The sequence below is a fragment of the Dinoponera quadriceps genome, unplaced genomic scaffold (genome assembly GCF_001313825.1).
Source record: "Dinoponera quadriceps isolate SergipeBrazil2010 unplaced genomic scaffold, ASM131382v1 scaffold458, whole genome shotgun sequence".
Taxonomy (NCBI): domain Eukaryota; kingdom Metazoa; phylum Arthropoda; class Insecta; order Hymenoptera; family Formicidae; genus Dinoponera; species Dinoponera quadriceps.
This window is the reverse complement of record NW_014554796.1, coordinates 995,058-1,016,176: the sequence shown is the minus strand read 5'-3', so window position 1 is coordinate 1,016,176 and position 21,119 is coordinate 995,058. Positions and strand designations below refer to the sequence as shown.

The 21,119-nt window shown below is 41.8% G+C and overlaps 1 protein-coding gene across 9 annotated transcripts in view; it reads right to left on the bottom strand.

Moving 5' to 3' along the window:
- Positions 1 to 21,119, bottom strand: part of LOC106741891 (cAMP-specific 3',5'-cyclic phosphodiesterase) — a 496,301-nt gene that overhangs the window by 65,415 nt on the left and 409,767 nt on the right. For all 9 annotated transcript variants that reach the window (XM_014614302.1, XM_014614300.1, XM_014614301.1 and 6 more), the window contains 3 exons: positions 6,119 to 6,220; positions 5,051 to 5,115; positions 2,653 to 2,765 (listed from right to left, as the gene is read on the bottom strand). In XM_014614302.1, the coding sequence (XP_014469788.1) occupies positions 2,653 to 2,765; positions 5,051 to 5,115; positions 6,119 to 6,220 (280 nt within the window). The remainder of the gene's footprint in view (positions 1 to 2,652; positions 2,766 to 5,050; positions 5,116 to 6,118; positions 6,221 to 21,119) is intronic.

Here is a 21,119-nt window from a genome sequence, read left to right as displayed (position 1 = left end):
GGGGGGGGGGGGGGGGGGGGATTTCGTTCGCGAAATCACGTTTCTTCAAGCGGGCTGCTTCCTCCCTCCCGGAGACGCTCTTTTCAATAAAAGTGTCACCGAGAAAATAAAATAAACGCTCTCGTCGATTCTCCGATAATTACTGCCATTCGCACGTCGCGCTAATTCGCCGCGCGGAATATAAAATTTTCCCATTTTCCTCGCTGCCACTGCGGCCCGCGAATGGAGCGGATTGTGCGACGGCGGCTCCTCGAGCCCGCGATTCTGTTTTCCCCCTCTCTCGACTTCACCGGCGCGCCCATGGAAATTGGAAATTCCCGCGGCCGGAACGGCGCGACCGATTAACGACCAGTGCGGAAATTGCACCGCGGGTTGCGCGTTTTCTTCCGCCCATTCCTCTCTTCCGTTTTGTGCAACGTATACTTCACAATATTCCTGTATCACATCGGTTGACCTTCAATCTTGGTAACAGACGGACCTGTATCGCCTCTCGTGGATCAATTCTCGCCATTTGATTTCAACGTACCAGACCTCTGAGACCAAAGTTGGGTTAGTTGAACATAAATTCTTAAAGGCCTAAGAAACCTATGATGTTATGTTCGAATAGCTGACCAGCATTAGATCTCACAGACTCGTAACGTCCTTAAAGCGCTTTCATTCTTGAAAGATTCGCACGGATCTTGTTTTCCTTTTCTTTTCGTCAGGCTAGGCTTCGGTTAGGCTTCAGTTAAAATGAACCTTCAATAAGAAGTTTTTCTGTATCAACTCCGGATCGTGAAACTTAAATCAGTGTTACTCTGTCACTAATCACTCGACTCATAGACTACGAATGAAAGATTGTACATTCTTTACATCTCTTTTATTTATTACAAATAAAGTGGCAAAACTCAAAAGATGTATTGCTAATTCTTAATTAAAAAATACAAAATCGTACAAAATTAACTTTTGCTTTCTTTGCAGACGTTAAGAGTGCTTCCCGCGAATAGCCTTGTATTTTTGAGCCTTTTCTTTTTGTTGCGCAATACCGAGAAATATCGGTGTGAAAACCGGCGTATTTTCGGCATCGGTTTCAATTCCTGATTTAATTCCTCGCTCTTTATCCCTCTCATTGCGACTGAGTCCTGATACTTTCCGATATCGCGAAGGTGCGGCGCCCAGGCAATATTTGGACTGCCAGCCGTCGAGGGCGGCGGATCATCCGCTTACGGCCGCAGTGCGGCTTCGGTCTTAGCAACTATGCGTAGTCCCTGCACGTAGTAACCCCGGTAGACCGTCGTGTAATCGAATAATAGCGTGCTAGCAGCCTGCAATAAGTGCTCCCCCGTCGATAGATCTCGAGCACGCCTGGGCTGTTCAAGCTCGCGCGGGGCGGGTTCGCGCGCGCAAACACAGAGAAAAAGGTGTTCCTTTAGGATTTCTATTCGTTTCGCGAAAGTTTGCCTCATAGAAACAACATATACGATATATTATTTGAGTACAAATTTTATCGTCTCATTCAAGAAAACTCGATTGTTTGAACGGAAAGAACGCTACCGTCTGAAATAATATCTTCCAACCGAATAAAATATCACTCGGTTACAATAAGTATGTAAAATGAAAGGAATAATTTTCTCAGAAGAAAATCATCTTTCGTTTCGAACAAATTTTTTCATTCAACATAAAGATACGTATTCGTTGGGAAGTCTAACAATCGTATTTGTTAATCGGGAGATTAGTTTCTTCAAGCATGGCAACGATGAAGTTTGTTTGGATGCGATAAAATTGATGAGACTTGGAGAAATCCTTCTCTCAGCGAAGGAAGGGTGAAACCCGCTTTGTCTCGCGTAAGGCCGACGATTGGACGATTGAATCGCGGCGCGTGGCGCGAAATCTACCCTCGCGCGTGCGATCGACGTTATCGGCGCCATTCATTAGCACCGCGCGCGTCGAATGAGAAGAAAAGCGCGGGACGACTGGAACACACGTCACGTGATGCAAATCCGCCTCCTTCCTACATTTCTATTGAATCGCAGCGCGAAGTGCAATAATTAATTTTACCGGTGACTCGGTGCGACGCGGAATAAACGTGTGAAAACATCTCGAGATGATACACGCAACATTCCCGAGGAGGTGCCGGATTCGCGTCACTCGGGCGACCTCGGGCGGAAAGATGAGAGGCGGTCTCGTTTTTAAAATCCCCTCTCGGGAAAACGGGGAGAGCTCGAAAATCCGAGGAGAGCTCTTTTAATTTCCGGCTCTCCCTCTCTCTCTCTCTCTCTCTCTCTCTTTCCATCAGGCGCTCTTCTCTTTACATCCCGCGCTATTGTGCCAACCGTCCGTGGGGAATTTATTCCAGGATATGTGGAATTTTCTCGGGGGTGGCTCGCGACCCTGGCGAATTGAATTTGCGTTCGCATGACTTCTCCCGTGCTTAAAATCACTTGAATAACGCATTCCGCAAGCACAACGGCGGATCCCATTCGGGACGTCTTGCGTACACGCGGATAGCGGGTTGTCGGGGTCTCTTTGAGACTCGCAAGATGCGCGAGAAATCGAACGTTCGGAGAACACGGTTGCACGGGGAACAGAGATAGAAATAGACAGAGACAGAAAGAGAGAGAGAGAGAGAGAGAAAAGGAGAACGGGGAAGAATATAAGCGGATAAAGTCGTACCTTCAGGGATGCCATGTCGGACACGGATCGATGCGTCTGAATGGTCTCCAACTGATCCAAACACCAGTCTAGTTCCTCTATCGTTTCCACAGCCAGCTTCATGAAGGGCTCCTCTGTAAACGGGAATAGATGCAACATTTAATGCCGTGAGATCGTTACTCGCGCCCCGACGAGAACAATAAGTCAACGCGGGAAGATTTTATCCGGCGGAATCAAATTCGCGCTCCTCGAAAAAGAAACCCCGGAGCTCTACCGATCATTTGTTACCCTGTAATCTCGAAGCCCGGTAAAATTCCGTGAAAATTTTCAGAAACGTTACGGACATTTCGTGAAAGAAAAATGAGGGGACAAACGACCGCACGTTAAAGAGGGTAGAAAAGGTTCGACGTTTCGAGAAAATCGATTTCCTTGCGTTTTAAAGTAGATTCTTTAGAAACATTTCACTGAATTTAGTGAGTCAAAAAGTTCGGCAAATTCAGTTCGGGAGAGCAGAAAATGATGAATGAAAATGAACCGATGCGCGTCTCACCGGCGGTTATGCAGTTGCATCGCGGCGCACAATTGATAGGATATATAAGGAAGGATAGGATTGGATTAGAGTTATATAATAATAAAGAAGGATAGGATTGGATTAGAGTTATATAAGAACAAAGCGGCACTTCGCCACGATGTTGAAAGTGCGATAAAGCCGGCCTTTGATGCCCTAAGGATGACCTATTATTTTATTTTATAAGTTATTGCAAAAAGCATTTTTCAGCGAACTCCTGTTTCCTCGCTGACATTTTGTTAATCTTCACCGGATCTTTTTTCTTTCAGTTTCTACAGAAAGTTCCACAGAAAATCGATATTCTCTCGAACGGAAACCTTTAGAAATAGTATCGTTTGCCGATATACATCGCGGAATGAATTCGGCTGCAGCACCTCTATTCGTTAATATTTTTTAACTTCGTGAGTATATTTTTACAATTAATGTACATATAGTATAAATATATATTTTTATAGTTAATACATACTATAAATAGTTTACAAAAGAATTTTACATTCAATTAATTCGCGTGCCTGTGGAAATGAGTTGAATTTCACCGACTTTTCGAGAGCCCAAACCTTTCTACCTCCTTCAAGTTTTCCTCCATCCCGGCAAGTTAGTTCTTCGCGCGGTCTCTGTTTCCCGAAATGTCGGGTTCGTCTTTCACTAACGGTGTCTTCTTACCGTTGCCCACACTTACGCTCACGATTTCATTATCAGATCTTTGTTGGAATGTGTAGAATTCTAGATTGTGCACAGAGAAAAAGATTTCTTTCGATTTAATATTTCTATTTATTTGACTTGACAATTTGTTTCATAGAAACAACACACGCGAAATATTATTTGTTTGAGTAAAAATTTTATCGTCTCATCCAAGAAAACTCGATTATTTAACGGAAAGAACGTTATTATTTGAAGTAATATCTTTTAAGCAAATAAAATATTGTTCGGCCATAATAAATATATAAGATGAAACAAATAGTTTCCTTACAAGAAAATTGTCTTTCGTTTCGGACAAATTGTTTATTTAAGACGATATTCGTTGAAGGGTCTAACAATCGTACTTACTAATCGAAACATTAGTTTCTTTGGAGCATGCCAGCGGTGAAATTTGTTTGGATGCAATAAAATTGATTAGATTTGAAGAAATCTTTTTCTCAGTGTGTATGCGCGCGCGCAACAAAAGAATCGTGAAGACCGCAACGGGGCGCAATCTCGAAAATTCGCGAGAGAAACAGCTGAACGCGCGTATCCAAAGGTCGTGATAATAAAATGCGTTCTTTAACGAAAGAACGTGACCCGGATGTAAAATCGCCGCTGCAAAGAAAGTCGACGTGGCGGCGTGCGAAGAAGCTGCGAGTTTGCGGATTCGGTAAAATTTTAATGAAATGTTGGGAATAAAAGTGGCCCCACGGAGAGATCGGAGCATCCGCCGGGGAGTAACGCGCGCGCGCGCGCGCGCGCGTGTGTGTGTGTGTGTGTGTGTGTGTGTGCGGGAAATCCCCGGAATGGACGGATGAAAATTATTCAAATGTGCGACGGTGATCAATGTTCAATAAATACGCGTGGCTGCGCACAGCTGCGCGCGCACCAGCGATAAACGGCGCGAATAAAAATACAGAGAAATCGTCTGGCACTGAAGCGATTAAGTTCGCCCGAGAAAACAAATAATTAACTAAAGCGTATTAAATTCTCCCGACTTTTCCCGTCCGTGCGAAATGAAGGCGCCTCGAATCTCTGACGACGTGCGAAGCGGAGTCCCGCGCGCGCGAATGTTCATCGGCGGATCCGCCTGGGGCGATGGTGGCGATCGGAAAATACGCCATTTGTTTTTACATGAGATGCAACGTTAATAGCTTCAGATTTCTTTACCTCCTGGCGCCAAAATCCGCGGCTGTGGCGTACTGCTGCCCTGTTGGCCGCTGCTCCTTCGAGATCTGTAAGAGACAAATCGGGGATCGATTAGAGGTCGAGTTATGCGGGACAACCGTGTATACGGAAAAAAAAATTAGTATCAACTCAACATTTATATATTGTAGTCGATAGGATCATTGTTTCGTATAGAAGCAAGAATATAGAATCTTTTTATACAAATTTAATGATCTTACATCTCGACAATATTATAATTTTATTGCAATATTATGATAGTTCGCAAAAGAACACAACATGATCGTTTTAAAAATTCTTTTATTTGGACGATTTTAAATAATTCTATCGCAAAGACAAATGCATCATTTTGACCTCTATACCTCTATATTTGTATCAAATTACATTAAACTTTTTCTAACAATCCTGCAAGCGCACAATATTATTTAATATTAAGAAATATTCTGGGGCATATTCTTAGAATATTAGACGTAATATTCTAATAATATTCTAGTAATTTAATTTTTTTATATTAAGTAATATTTCGGGAATATTAATAGATGGTTATATGTTCACTCCTAATAATATTTAAAAAATAATGTTATTTAATGTTATTGTAATACATATTTTTTAAATATTTAACTCTATGTATATATATAATATAGATAATTGCAGTTTTTTATTTCAAATGTAATATCAATTGTATTATTATACAAATAAAGTCAAAATAATTTAATATAAAAATACGTTTTACACTAAAGAAATTACTAAAATACTAAATTATTACAATAAAATATAAATAAATAAATAAATAAATAAAGAAGTAAATATGTATATATAATTTTACATATTATTATTATTATTTTTTTAATATTCTAAGAACATTCTTTTATAATATTAAAAAATATTACACAACATTCTCAGAATATTATAAGAATTTTACTTTAATATTTAATAATATTCATACAAAATTCTAGGAATATTATGCGCTTATAGGAAATAGGGAAAAAGTATCATAATCCTTGATCGCCTGACCATAGAAAAAAAATCGATCGTGAGTTCACATATACTTACTTATTCGTCGGTACATTTGTGAGCGACAGGAAATTGTTCCTGACCGAGCGCAGAGAAGCAAGAATCTGTGCGAAGGGTGTAACGATGAGGTCCTCGCCATGGCTGCAAAAGGAAAAAGATGCGTGTTTAGTCGTCGAGGTTTCGCTCCATCCGCGGAATAATAATCGGAAGGGCAGGGGTCAACGGCTCAGCTAACGAAACTCTCGTGAAAAAATCAGCGACTCTACTTTGCCCTTTCTAAGCCGCATGCAGGCGTGACAGGCAGCACGTTACAAATGTAACGTTACAAACGCAACTTCCATTCGGTCTCCTCGCTCATACACGCTTATACATTAAATATATACACTGACACGCGCACACACATACACATAGCACACTCGCACGCTCTTGGCGCATTTTGAGCTGTGAACGCACAGAGAAGGTCGTGTATTAAAAAAGATGAACAACTCCGATCAGACATACACACATACACACGCGCGTACGCACGCGCGCACAAAGTCTGTCGGGTCTCGCGAATATGAAAGAAAAAAAACAGCCCCGATTCAATAAACATTTATATTTCTTACGTTGCAGAATAATACACTGTTTTACGTCACGCGTTTGCGGCACTCAAATAAACCGCACCCACCGACGCGGCCGCCGAGATAAAAGGCACGGATTCGCTCATTTGTCCCGAGACATCGCGCGTAGGCTTCTCGCACGTGTTCTCGCGAGCTCGATATCGTAAACGCACCCTGATTCCTCTTTTCCGTGACGAGAGAGACGTAATATATATTACGTAACACACCTGGCGATCGGCATCCGAAAAATGATGCCGGCGAATTTGAGACTTCCCTGTCAGCGCGCAACATATTCCTAGAATATCACATGAATATTATTCAATATTAAAATAATATTCTTATAATATTTTAAGAATATTATGCCATACTTTTTAGTATTATAGGAATGTTCGATTGATGTTAAATGCCCGCTTCATATAATATTCTTGGCATATGTTAAAAATATCCTTGGAATATTGAGAAGAAACTAAATAATAATAATAATATAGAAAACAATATACAAATAAAATATACATACGTGTATAATTTTTTTAGTATAAAACGTATTTTTACACGAAATTCTTGCGATTTTATTCACATAAGGCAACAATTGGTATTGCAATATATTTGAAATGAAAAACTACAATTATATACATTATATATACACATAGAGTTGAGTATTAAAAAAAAAGTGTATAATATTACAATAACATTATTTTTTTTATATTATTAAGAGCGGTCATATGACTATCTATTGATATTCCAGAAATATTACTTAATATTAAATGACATTATTAGAATATTATCAGAATATTACGTCTGATATTCTGAGAATATGCCCTGAATATGATTAAATATTAAATAATATTACGCGCTTATAAGGTTATCGCGGATGCCGTCCCCGCTCTCCAATTTCCGCTCTATCGTTATCGCCCTTTATCGCGATCGTATATAGGCAAAAGTAACGCTCTTTATTACATAGCCTCTCTCTGTCGAAGAAGAACAGTCGCGTTTATCTGGGCTCCGGGAGCTTTATCCAAACTGGCATCCGTAACGGTCCGCCATGCGTCACGGGGACTTATCGCGGCGCGGCGCGTTTTATCCGTTCTTCCCATGAGCATTCGAGCCCGGAATATCCGGGCCACTTCTCCGGTCGACTCGTTCGCCATTTGTCCCGGTGATGCTAAGCGATGTGTTCCCGATCTCGCAAGCCCGACGCCGTCGTCGCCGAGAACGAGCGCTCTCTGCGCAATCTGTAATTCGCGATATGGAATTCCATTTTTCCCACCACCGTCCCGGTATTTGTGAATTCACAAAGTCGACTTTGAACGCGTACAGAAACATCATCGGTGTGAAACCGTGGACGTACGGCGGAGGAAAGTTGCCGAGATCATATTCTACGCGGGGAAAAGAATTAGTATGGAAAATTCCGCAAGTAAATTTTGCATAAATAAAATTTTCGTTGAGAATTTACTTATAAATCCCGAATATAAGGGAATTTGACGGAAAGTATATTCTAATTGAAAATACGATACAGTCTTACAGACAGACAAGAAGAGATATATTAGAGTTTCATTCTGACAATCTGCACACGTCAATGCTTGTAACACGGAATAAACAATTCTGTTGGTGCGACTGAATTTCCCGTTGCTTGTGGACCAAACGGGAACTCGGTTGTGGGAACGGGAAGACTTTCATTGAATATTTCCACTCAGTCCGCTACAATCTATCTCAGTTGTCTCAACCGAGTTTGAATACGGCCGAATGATGACATGAAAATCTTTTGGCGATGATAAATAAGATTCATTCATTTATTCCAGTCCATCGTTCTTCTTGACTTTTCAAGAAACTGTTTCTTTCGCCGCACGACTAAGGTATTCCGTCCTAAGTTATTGTCCAGCTTTAAAGTGCTTTTTAATGCTCTCCAGTGCTCCGTATTAAAAGGGCTGATGGGAAATGGTAATTAGCGCAACTCGGCGATCGAGCGTATCGCATTTGTTTCGCCGCGCGAACCCGCCGCGGGTTTCGTGCACGCGCGCGCAAATGTGCACATGCGCGATAAGCGAGATTACAGAGGATTTCCCGTCGGACAGGTCTTCCCCGGATGAAGCCCGCATGGAGTCCTCGTGGACGACGGATAATTCGCGATATCTCCCGGCGACAACGACGCTTTAATAACTACAACTACGTATCGTCTGTTATGCGTGTACGTACAGGGGATTCCGCGGGAGCGCTTGTATCTTCTGTAATCTCTCGTGTCTCGACAAGAAGGATGCAAGCGGACCCCCCGAAGCGATATAATAGTCCACGGCGCTTGCACGCGAGAAAACATCGCCAGTGTGACTAGTTTCCGCTGCTTGGCGGATGCCAGACGAAAATTCGGTTGTACACGCAGAAAAATATACCACTACCGAGCGATTGTTCAGTTTATTTTTCTTCTTTTAAGTAATGGTTATCTTTAACGAAGAATATTTTCTCAATAACAGTCCCAAGGTATCGCTGAGATATTAGTGTCGCGTTTTCCGCAAGGAGGTCCACTCATAAATTCAACATTTATCAAGCAAAATTATGTTTCTATACATTTATTTCTCTATCTAAATATGAAATGTTAATTTGAAATAAAATTGAGACATATGTAGATATACAATATTACAAATATGAAAATATAATTTTTTATATTTTTTTTTATTTTATATGAAAAAATAATTTTTTTAAATTTTTTTATTTAATTTTTTTAAATTTTTTCTTATTAATGCATTAATCTGTTTTTATTTATTAGTTGATATAATGAAGATGCACAGATAATATAAAGAGAAGTATGAGTATTCAAATATGTGATATGTATTTCGAGTATTACCATAAGTTACGAACTTCACATCGTTGTATTTTCAGAACAAAACAGTCAATAATTCTGAATTTTATGTCATTATAAAGTTTGCACATTGTAGTCTTTAATACCATAGTAGTTTTTCGTGAAAATCTTGTTTTTAGTTTAAAAGATATTAACACGTTCGCTTGCTAACTACGAGTATACGAGTACAATTCGTTTCACCGCTCTCGTCGAAGTACTCTTCGCAAGCCGCTGCATGTGTCATAATCGATCACATACTTGAAGAAAGAAATTCTTTCCTTTCTCGCTCTGTTGGGAGAAAATTCGCTGCGGGTTCATTTCGCGTTATTTCTCCTCTGCGACCGCTCGCGCGTCGAAATTATGGCTCTTTATTAAACGACCTTTAACTTTATAACACAGCAAAAGCTAAGATGGCATAATAAATTCAGTTTCAATTCTAATAACATAATTTACTCCCTCTTTGACTCCGATAATGTCTTAAATTCCGGTTCCGCTGTTTCAGCGTCGAAATAGATTAGTTCCAAGGTAGCTTTGAAATTAAATCGGTGGAATGAAAAATTCAAGAGAAAAGTTGGCAAGTGTCGATATCATTAAATTAAGTTTTTATTCGTCTGTGGACCATCTAAGTAAGCGTAGACTATTCTTGAGAGCGTGAAAATTTCGCATCAAGATCTCGATTCGGGTTGTGAAGGAAAAATACATCATCATTGGCGAAATTGCGTGCCGACGGAAAGAAGAATTCCGCGTACGACATAATCAACGTGCGATCGTTATTCGCGCACTTCCTCTATTCTGCCAATTTCTCGCGCGATGGAGGGAAAATTGCGTCACTTCGTTGAGAAAAATATCGCCGGACGCTCGTGAAATTGAGTAATTTCGGCAGTTACCTCCTTAATCGCGTCGCTACGGATGGCTCTCGATGGAAAAAGGAGACTTCGCCCGGGGAACCGTGTAAACATCGCCATCGGACAATTACAATCAAGCTTGTTTGCGCCGGATAATACGGGAAACGTTGGGTGAATTGCGCGACTCTCGCCCGAACAAGAGGCGGATTACAAATAATAACGAGCGGCTCGACCTTACGTCGCGCTCGACGCGGATCGTACCCCTTAATTTATCGCTGACATTGAAATTGGGTCGAATTTATTCACGTTCATTGAAATTAGTCGCGAACGTACACGAGAAAGGAAAGACGCTGCGTTCAAGCGAATATTTCCTAAGAAGTCGGAATAATTATTTAGAATCGGGGTAAATATTTTATCTGGATTAAGCAAATATCACTTTACAGAAAAAGTGTATCAGAATCAAGTAAATACTCTTGTTGTATCTATATATTAGGTCTAACGGAAAGTTCTGTCTGTTTTCGAATTAAAAGAAAATAATACATTTTCAGTGCATTTATTAATATTTACCGAATAATATAATTTCCATGGTAAATGGAAAATAATACAATGGTGAAAAGAGGCAGCCATATATGTTTCAAACGAACGCATTCATAACTTAATATTATAAAATATACATTACTTACGTAATTAACTTTACGCTACTTTTTAGCCTCTTAAATCGAGTAATGTTTCTAACAATTTAAATATGTTTTAACAGCTTTTAGTATAAATATTTACTTGAACGCTGTAATACCTTAAATCTTTAATGAATTCTTGAATGTAAGTGTAAAATGCTTCTAAATTTAGGAGGGTATTTATTAAATTTATGCATGTACTTTTTTTTCGTTGAAGAAATCTATCGGTGATTTTTAAATTTAGAATTTTCTGTCTAGTAAATATTTTCTACCTAAATAAATTCTGACATTCAAAATAATATGAATTTAATACCTGTCGCGATTGTTTTAACATGTACAAGTAAATATCTACTTGCATAAAGAAAATATCTTATGGTACATAATCGATAATATACCTAATTTTACTAAATATTTGCCAAGGAATATTGAAGTAACCATTCTTACTTGAACCAAGAACACCATTTTACCAGGATCAAGCAAATACAGGGTGTCCCAAAAAAATGTAAACACACTTCAACAGCTTCGCGTTATCTGCCTGGGTCGGAACGGCGATCGGTTCGTAAAAAAGGCGTGGACCAAAAAATTATTCATGGTTCTGTGGATTTCTTACAAATTTTGAAAACGTACCGTATGTTAATGCACGCCGACTTTATAATAATCATCAAAGTATGTTTACATTTTTTTTCGGGACACTCTGATCACTCGAAATGTAGCACTCACTTTCAGTCTCGAATGTAGCACTTCTTTCTCCCTGTGACCGACATTGTCAGTGCGTGAAATATGAATGATTCCCGCGTATACGCACACGAGAAGAGATAATAACGAATTATACATACATACATAATATATACATACACCTATACACACATATGGCAGGCGATTGTGATAAATTCATTCTCGGCTATCTCCCGATGCAAAGTATCCCGGGGCTTTTTGCCCCCTCCCGCCCCCTTCCCTTCAAATGACCAGATGTCAAACGCATCGACGGCAACGAAGCGGGCGCGCAAAAGGTCTCGATTTAAAATTGGACGACGCAAATGTCAGCCGGGAGAATCGCGATTCACGGGCGAAAAGCCTTGTATTATTATTGCACTCCGGCGCGAATGATAATTAACGGCGACGGACGGTGTGTTGCCGCGACAATAATGATACATTAACGCGCGCCGATCGGGCCGAGATATATTCGGAATTCGCGCGTGCTTGCGATCCTAATTAATTGCAAATGTCACGTGAGTCGCGTGAACGGCTTTGAAACGGACCCTGTCAAAGGCGGGACCGGTCGGAGAGGCAGATGCGCTGCGCTATAAATTCGTATCGAATCATTTTAAGTCACAACCTTCGTCCACTGATTATTATCCTCGTATCATCCTCGTATTATTCTCGCACAACGTATAACGCATTCGGAGAAATTTACTGACTTTGCTGGCGGCTCTCTATAAAAAGAAATCCACCGGGCGACTCCCACGCTTTTTAATTAACGTTGAAAAACTGCTGCGTTACCTCCTCCCCCGCGCGCGTCAAAGAAAACTATAATAATACATTTTAATTAGAACCTCGCGCGCGTGGAAGGACTATGGTGAGGGACGCGCACGCGTCTGTATGTGTGTGTGTGTGTGTGTATCGATATATGTGTATGTGTATATTAGCCAAAGCTCGTCTATAAATATTAGCGAAAGGTCGCAGGTCGCGAGAAGCGCCGACAGGAAAACATCTTTTCCGCTAAATCGGGACTCACGCGATGTCATTAATTGTGAAAAAAATATCTCCACGTCACACATACGCTGCGATGGCAAGAATCGCGTCGCGATGCGCGCCGGTGAAACACGACGTAAAAACGAGCGCTTAATAACAGTCAAATAAAAACGGAAATTGACTCGCGGATTATCGACGTCTCGACGATAGTTTTCACTTGGTCGCGCCTTCGTTTCCATTTCCTCCCTTCCTTTTCTTTCTTTTTTTCTCGGTCGGTTGTCACCCACGAGGACAATGCTAGATNAAAAAACCCCCCCCCCCCCCCCCCGGCCATGGAGCTCGGCAAATAAATTCCCGCACGCGTGGTGATTTAATTGTATCTCGCGCTACTGTTTCGCTGACTACGGTGGAAAACACCGGCGGGAGAAGGAAGAAAAGCACACTTCATCCCCTCTCGCGGGATGACGCGGGATATTGCGACGAGAAATGAGTCGTCTTACGTCGCCGGTGAGGGTAGGAATGTGACTCCACCCTAGAAATACGCTTCGCCATCGCCGTAATATCCGTATTGCAGGGTAGGATCGCGGATTAGGGAAAGGAAGAATTTCTCCTCCTCCTCGTCTCCGTCGACATCGTCGTGTTGTCGCGCATGTACGGACTGGGGGCCGTATTCCGGACATATAGCGAACGCTACGTGGTGAAAGGTCGAAAGGAGGTCAATTGCCGAGAGGTTAACCTCTGTAATTAGCTTAAGAAAAAGTATTCTTACAATTCGCAGACTCTCGTCGTAACCTGCTTGAAGTGTAAGTAAAAATATTCTTACAATTCGCGGGCTTTCGTCGTAATCTGCTTGAACAGGAGTTTTTATTTAGTTACGGCGGAATTCTATCATGAGTTCGCATTTTCATTTATTATAAATTTCTACGGCCTCGGTTGCAGAAATCCGGCTCTGTACCAGGGCTGAGCATGTTATCAAGGGAGATTTCAAGAAATAGGACGAGCAAATATGATTTCTTCAAGTCAATGCAATATTGAAGATGCAGAAAAGTGTGACCCAACGGCACTTCGATACGTTCGACCTTTGGTTACCGCCGTGCTGAATTATTGAAGTTAATCTCTCGCAACCTTTCTCCCTTATTCATATTTTTCCTCTCGCTTTTTCACTCGCTCGTCCCAAGTGTCGCCGTGCAAAGAAAATGATAGACTTTCGATATATGTTCGACACATGACCGTGTCGGACATTGTCTCGCGTTGCGAGAGTGCCTCGGGTCACGAACTACAGGAGAGGGAGAAAAATAGAGGGGAGAGGAGAGAAGAGAGGTGAATGAGCCCGGAGCGGCGAAACGAATTATCGCTGAATAAATTTCCGTCCCTCGCCGGTGTCGTCGTCCACCCCTGCCTCGAGAACGCGCTCCTCGCGAATCCCCGACTCCGGGGGAGGAAACGTACATACGGAGAACGGTTGAGTCGAGTATCGGTCCACGTGCTGCGAATAAAGTCATCGAAAGAACGGGGACCGAGATATACGAGGCTCGTTCCTCGAATTCCCCGAGGAGAGCGGGCGATTTTTCATCCCCGTCCGTCCGTGGGGTCAGACACGAGTGCGATAAATTGCGGCGGATGACCGCGTTTTCGTGCGCGGCCCGGCGGAGGGGAGGGAGAAGTGACTCGAAATTCGGAATTTAATTTCGACGTACACGTGGTGTACACGGCGAAGCTGCCGCGGCCGATCCGATAAATGATGCAGCGCGAAGTCCCAAGATCGCACACGGTTTTGGAAGCGAACTCCACGCAACGTCATGGAAAACGTCACGACAACGGCGGTACGGAAAAGCCGTCGTTTATATATTTATGTATATTTATATATATGTCGTTTCTCGTCGTGCAGTGTTTTCCTTGACGTCTTGCGAACGCAAGCGACGAGCAATAAAGTTTGAAACGCTCGACGCTTCCGGTAAGGATTGCCGAGAGCACGATAACGTCGTTCCCGTTTCTTCTACGGCAGGAAAAATCTATAGATTTAACGGGAAGGTCTCATTCTGTTTGCCTTACGAGCTTTCCCCCCGAGTATCAAGAGAAAACTCCACGTCCGGTATTTTCATTGAATGTTCTCTCTCTCTCTCTCTCTATCTCTCTCTACCTCTTTCTTTTTTTAATTCGTCTCCGGCGATACACGATGTTTGCGATCTATTTTTCTCGAGGAAATGGATGGAGGCAGGAAACGGGCAGAAAGTTGTACATAACCGCTTGCAAATCGTCGAACTGATCGGATTGAAACGAGTGCGTCTAAACGATGAGATCCTTTCGCGAAAAATTGTATCGCATCATGAGACTTCTTCGTTTGAAAAACGCTATACTTGACAAGTTGCTAACAGAATATTGATATTTTCTGCAAAATTTCCGTCTTTTGGTTACACAGAATTATACAGTGTCCCAGCATAAAGAGAACATAAATATCCTCTCCTTTGTTTTTAAGGATATAAGAAAGATTTAGAGCACAATTTGAATAATTTCGGAGGAGGAATATACCGTGGAAAAATTTTTTTACGGTGATCTTTTACGACCTTTTTAAGATCTTTATATTTTACAAGTCCTCCTCCAAGATATTTCGGTGTAAAGGCTTTATAAATACCCTTTATAAATGCTTTTACACAGTGACGGTACTCGTGAAAATAAATTGGTGCATCGCCCAGTACGTGGCGAAAATGACTTGAAATTTCAGAATGACATCTTTAGCCGTTAGTTAGCATAAATAATTACCTGGCACAGAAATCCTGCAGCTTGTACGTACCGAAGCTTGTATGCTCCGATCAGGAAAATCTCAAGAAACGTTTCTATTCTTTCTCAATGAAAATTAGAGGTCTAAAAAGAAGAGGCGAAAAGTTCGCAGACAAACTTTCATATATCTCGCCTAGACTTCCCGTTAGATATGACAAAACAGAATAGTGCATATTCATCGCTTTCACATACACATCGCAGTCACACTTTCATAAATACATATGCACAATATACATGGTGTCCCAAACTTTTCTCGGGATCCGTGATGTGCAGGGTGAAGCTGAGTAGAAAAGTCACGCACCATTTTGTGAAATTCGCAATAATTCATGAGGAATTAATTAATCTGTGTCAAGAAGAGTAGCGTGAGAGTTAATCTAACATCTCCAGGATCGCCTCTGCGTTATCGACGGTTATCAAGTTAGTCATCGACCTTAGCGTCCCCTTAACATGCCGATATTATTATTAATAGCCCGATTATCTTTATTGCAAGTTACTGCTAATTACTTTATCGACCGAATGAGTTTCCTGATTAATGATATCAGTTATTGATCAACCGGCGCTTTACGGCCGACGAATACGCGAACGCGGCGACGAGGCGGCTTCTTTCTCAGGTTCCTCTCGGTGCTCCGAATTAAAGCGGCAATTACCGGCGACTTTCTGTGGGTAACACACAGGCTGAGATTGCGGCCACGCTCGATTAACAGTAAGCACAAACGCCGACAGCGCACGTACGGCGAAAAGCACTTCCCCTTCACTACGGGAACGATGTATTTACCTCGCTCGGACCGCGACGAAAGAGAGAGAGAGAGAGAGAGAGAGTGGGGATCATTGAATGGTTTCTTTCACATGCGTCAGAGCGAAATGGTTACCGTAATGGCTATTTTCCGCGATCAATATCGCTACGCTACGGCGAAGGGATGCGCGTGCGATGCATATGTACGGAAATATATACACGCTTTGAATCGCGCGCAGCGGTCGCCGCGTACATGAACAGAGCTTTCAAACACGCGCCGCGCTAGCAAAGAGGAAATTACGCACGAAGCTGGCGCAGAAAGAATTCGGAAAATATTCGGACGGCGGCACGCATGGAAAATTTCCACGGCGTCCAACAGGGGCCCGATTTCCCAAAATATTTATTGTGGATTCTAGTTTGGAAATCCACGCAGATTCTGGCTCGAGGTGTAATGTTCCAAACGTACGATTCTAAGTGGGAAATATTAGCAGATGCTGTTTAGTCAACTCGAACGTTTTCCTCAAAGATTTCTTCGGCACTTTATTTTACACAAAATATAGACGAAAGACTTGGAGCGTTCATATTTACATGAGCAGAAGAAAAGGGATGCGAAATGACGATTTGCTGATTTCTCGAAGCTAATAACAAATTACGAATTGGTGCCGAATTAGTTAGAAAGGGTATTAATAATGATAAATAATCTATTGTAGTTTGACTTCAATCCGCCGACGACAATAAATGATATAACAAGAAATATATGTTAGATTTGCATATATAAATTTTATGATATTTTTCATAAAGAATTATATAATTATAGTAAATATTTTTATTTTCCGTATAAAATTACGACATTATATATCTAAAAACGCATCTAACAACGTATTACATTATTGTTTACTTCTCATAACACATTATTTTAATCAGATAAATAAATATAACGTCCACGGAGTAGAATGATATATTATATGTAAATATCATGTGCAGGAAAGATGACGCGCATTCGTATATTTTATTTAAAAAATTATATAATTATAAAGAAATTGTTTTTACTTTTATTTTAGATTCTATTTTTTAGGACAACCTATTTTGGGGACAGGACTTTGGTTTTTCTAATCGAAATCCATGCTGTAAGACAAACGTCCTAATAATTAAAATATTATTGATGCATTTTTATTAAGACGCTTTTCAATACACGGAACAATATAATAAATGAAAAGAAATGTTTAATTAGCTTGTGATTTTGTTTCATTTATTGATAAGCACCTTAGTAAACACACACACACATATATATATGTATTATTAATGTTTCAATCGTTAATGTTTCACGTTTAATTACTGGGACGTTTACCTTATACGGGAAAATCCGGGAAAATTACTATGCGCGGAGAGTCGGGACGAATTGTTACAGCGAACAAGCGGGATTGAGTCTCGCGATTGATCACTGGCGACGAATCGCCTATGAGATACACGGTCTCTTTGCTGTTTTTCTATTTGCTGCATATTCAATTTGTCACGCGACATCGATAACCGTAACGTTGCACGTGTGACAAATTAATCGCCGCGGGCGGTGCCGCGAAACGAGCGCGATGTAACGATAACGAAATGATTTCCTGTGTGGCCTCCGCGAGAAGCCATCGGTGTAACGTAATTGATGAGGAATCGATAATCAAATATTTTGCTTGCGAGAGCGACAGCGGAAAAGTGGTTTCCGGAATGTGGACAAAGATTAAAGCGAGAGCTTTATGGTTTGAGGTCAGACAACGCCGCGCAGCGCTGACAAACGAGGCGAGGACGGGATACGCAATATTCGCTGAATAACATCTGATTAGCGGCGGACACAGGGACTCCTAAACCGCAGAAATTTCAATTCATCGTTCGCGAACGGATGCCTGCGTCAATACGACGTAATTGCGAAATAGCTGCCGGCACAAACGATCGCGAAAACGTTCGTCCCAGAGAAAAAGGCTTTTCTAGATTTGGTATTTCCATTTATCCGACTAAAATTAAATTTGGCATTTCCATTTATTCGGCTAAAATTTTTTTCGTATAAACATGTACTTATACGAGACGATTATTTGTTTGAGTCAATATTTTATCGTCCCATCCGAGGAAACTCGATTATTTAACAGGAAGAACGCTATTGTTTGAAATAACATCTTTTAACCAAATAAAATACTATTCGGTTGCAAAGATATTATTTCAAATAATAGCGTTCTTCCTGTTAAATAATAAAGTTTTCTCGAGTGAGACAATTTTTACTCAAATAAATAATATTTCGTACATGTTGTTTCCATGAGACAATTTTCAATCAAATAAATAGAAATACTGAAACTAAAGAAACCACTTTCTTTGCGCATGTTGCTATTATTATAAATATGTTTGACGCCGAAAATAAGAGTAATTTTCTATCGGTGTTTTCGATCGATTAGGGCGAATTGGTTCCTGTGGCGGAGGAATACGTCGGATTCACTTTTCGGAAAATGCTCACTCGACGATTCAGGGTGAAGAATTCGCTTTGTACGAGTGAAAAGTCGCTTGAATCCGAGTGATTCGGCTGTCATTTTACTTTTCTCAGAAATTTCACCCCGAGGAATTTAGAAAGTGAGTAATGCTTGAACGTGAACGAAATGCAGTTTCAGATTCCAGTTTCAATGAAGTGCATCGTTGTCTTCGTTAAATTTTTACGCGTTATGATTAACTTAACCGATTAACCCCTGATTCCTCTAATTCCGGTTAACCTAATCGACGGATCAACTCAACGGAATTGACCAATCACACGGATCAGTTAGCTAATTGGTCAATGCGATTGGTCAATTCCATTGAGTTAATCGATCGGTCAGGTTAACCGAAGTTGATGGAATCGGGCGTTAATCGTGATTGGTTATTTCTGTTCAATTCTGCTTAACGATAAATCCAATTGGTCAATTCCAGCGGAATAATCAGCGGATTAAATTAACCGAAGGTTGTGAAATTGGTCTTAAGTCAGATTTGCTTAAAATTAAATTAGAATAAAACAGCCCAAAACAGTTATGAAGTTTAACACGTTGACTGCCATGATGATCACCAGCCGTGATATCGCCGCATCTCAATCCTTTCTGACCTGAATTTATTTTTGCAAGTAAAAAGAAATTTTTCTTTCAATTTATTTCGTCTTTGGGCACGGAAAGAGTAGCAATGAGGGAACATAAAAGTTAGTGATCACAATTGGAATCAGCCGGGCGGGGAGGGTCAGTTACGGTGTAAAACGTAATCAGCCGTGTATAACAAATTAAATGCACAGTGCGATAGACAGCTAATGAAACGAGCTAACGAACATATGCATCGCGAATTGTACTTATTTCCCGCACATTTAGCGTGATTCGAGCTCGAGTAGAGCAATGAAACGATCAGTGGAAATCAGCGTGGCGGAAGACAAGGAAAAAAAGAGCGCTAAAAGTTTCCTCCGAAATGCCGGAGGAAGAAACGTCGCGATATCTCGTGATAATTCGATTATTCCAGCTCTGTCCGTCCACGGACGGACGTTTATGGTAGGTCAGTTCGGAGCAAAGCGGCGGAACCGGAATATAAAATGCTCGCGTTCGCTGCGTAACGCACGCACGCACGGTTATCGAACCCGCCCGCGTAATATCGCATGTCAGTTCCATCCCCCTTTTTCCCTCACGGCCGAAGCATTAATCAGAATTTCATTTCCGTTTCATCCGCCTTCGAACGAACGTCCGATATTCGCCGCCGAATATCAATCGCGCGAGCCGTACGCGAATATCCCGCCGAATGCGGTTAATTAACTTCCGCGAAACCGGAGCGTTTTAATCATCAGTACGTTGAACGTCCGTCTCCCTTTTCGTCGCTCATCTCGACGATAACGTTGGCAGCCGGCGTAATCCGCGTGATCTCCCGATTTCGTCGAGAAGTCCTCCCCCGAAGGACCGACTCAGGCTTGCATGACAAAACCTCCCCCTCCGCGTGTCACGTGTTACGGTTTTCCCGGCGTAATGACGTAAATCCTCTCCTTGACCCCCTTTCCCACGATGCACGCTCTTATTAATTCACGCATCGATTCAGCATAATTGCAGTTTCGCGTAATCGTCGCCTCTTGTGTAATCCGAGGATATCCCGTTAAGAATCGAGCGGCCTGCGGCGCTCTCGAAATAGAACGCGCGGCTATTCCTTAAATGACGTCCGATAATCGAGCTCTACGAGCGGACAGCGTCGTTGCACGCAGGTAACCCGCGGTTGGGACACCAGCCAACGCGGCGGAGCGACGTCGTTCACGTGTCCGTCGCGTATCGAACGTCCACGGGACGTCTCCGGGCGACGACGGTGCTGTCGTTGGCCGAACGCCAAAACTGCCGCGCGTCTCCTCTCCGCTCTCCTCGTTAATCGCATTTAGATCACGCGGCACCCTAAATTGATATTACGTCCGGGGGCGTATAATAAAACCGAACGATTCCCGAGAGTTACCTCTCTGAACACCTGCCACCAGCTTTTTGCGCTCGCTTGTGCAGTCGGGAGACGAGACGAGGCGGATGTAACTCTTCCTCCCCTCGGGACAGATTATTTCCCGACGTATTAAGAAGATCATTCTGTTTTATCCGGTAATATTCATTACCGTATGCCGCGCATGAACGACTCTTTACGTTTACATTGCTTTAATATTTCGCGGATGACTGATGTGCTCTCTCTCTCTCTCTTACTTTGGGAAAAACAATGCGAAGGAATTAACCGTCGAAATGAAAAGAACGGATATGTTAATTCGCACGTGACGTCATTATATTTAGATATTTCTTGATACCTCCGTTAACGAGATCCGACGGATTCCGGGGAGGGGGGGACGTTCGTTTAGAGGCACTCGAGCGACAAATGTTTCCGCGAAATATGTAATTTTGTGC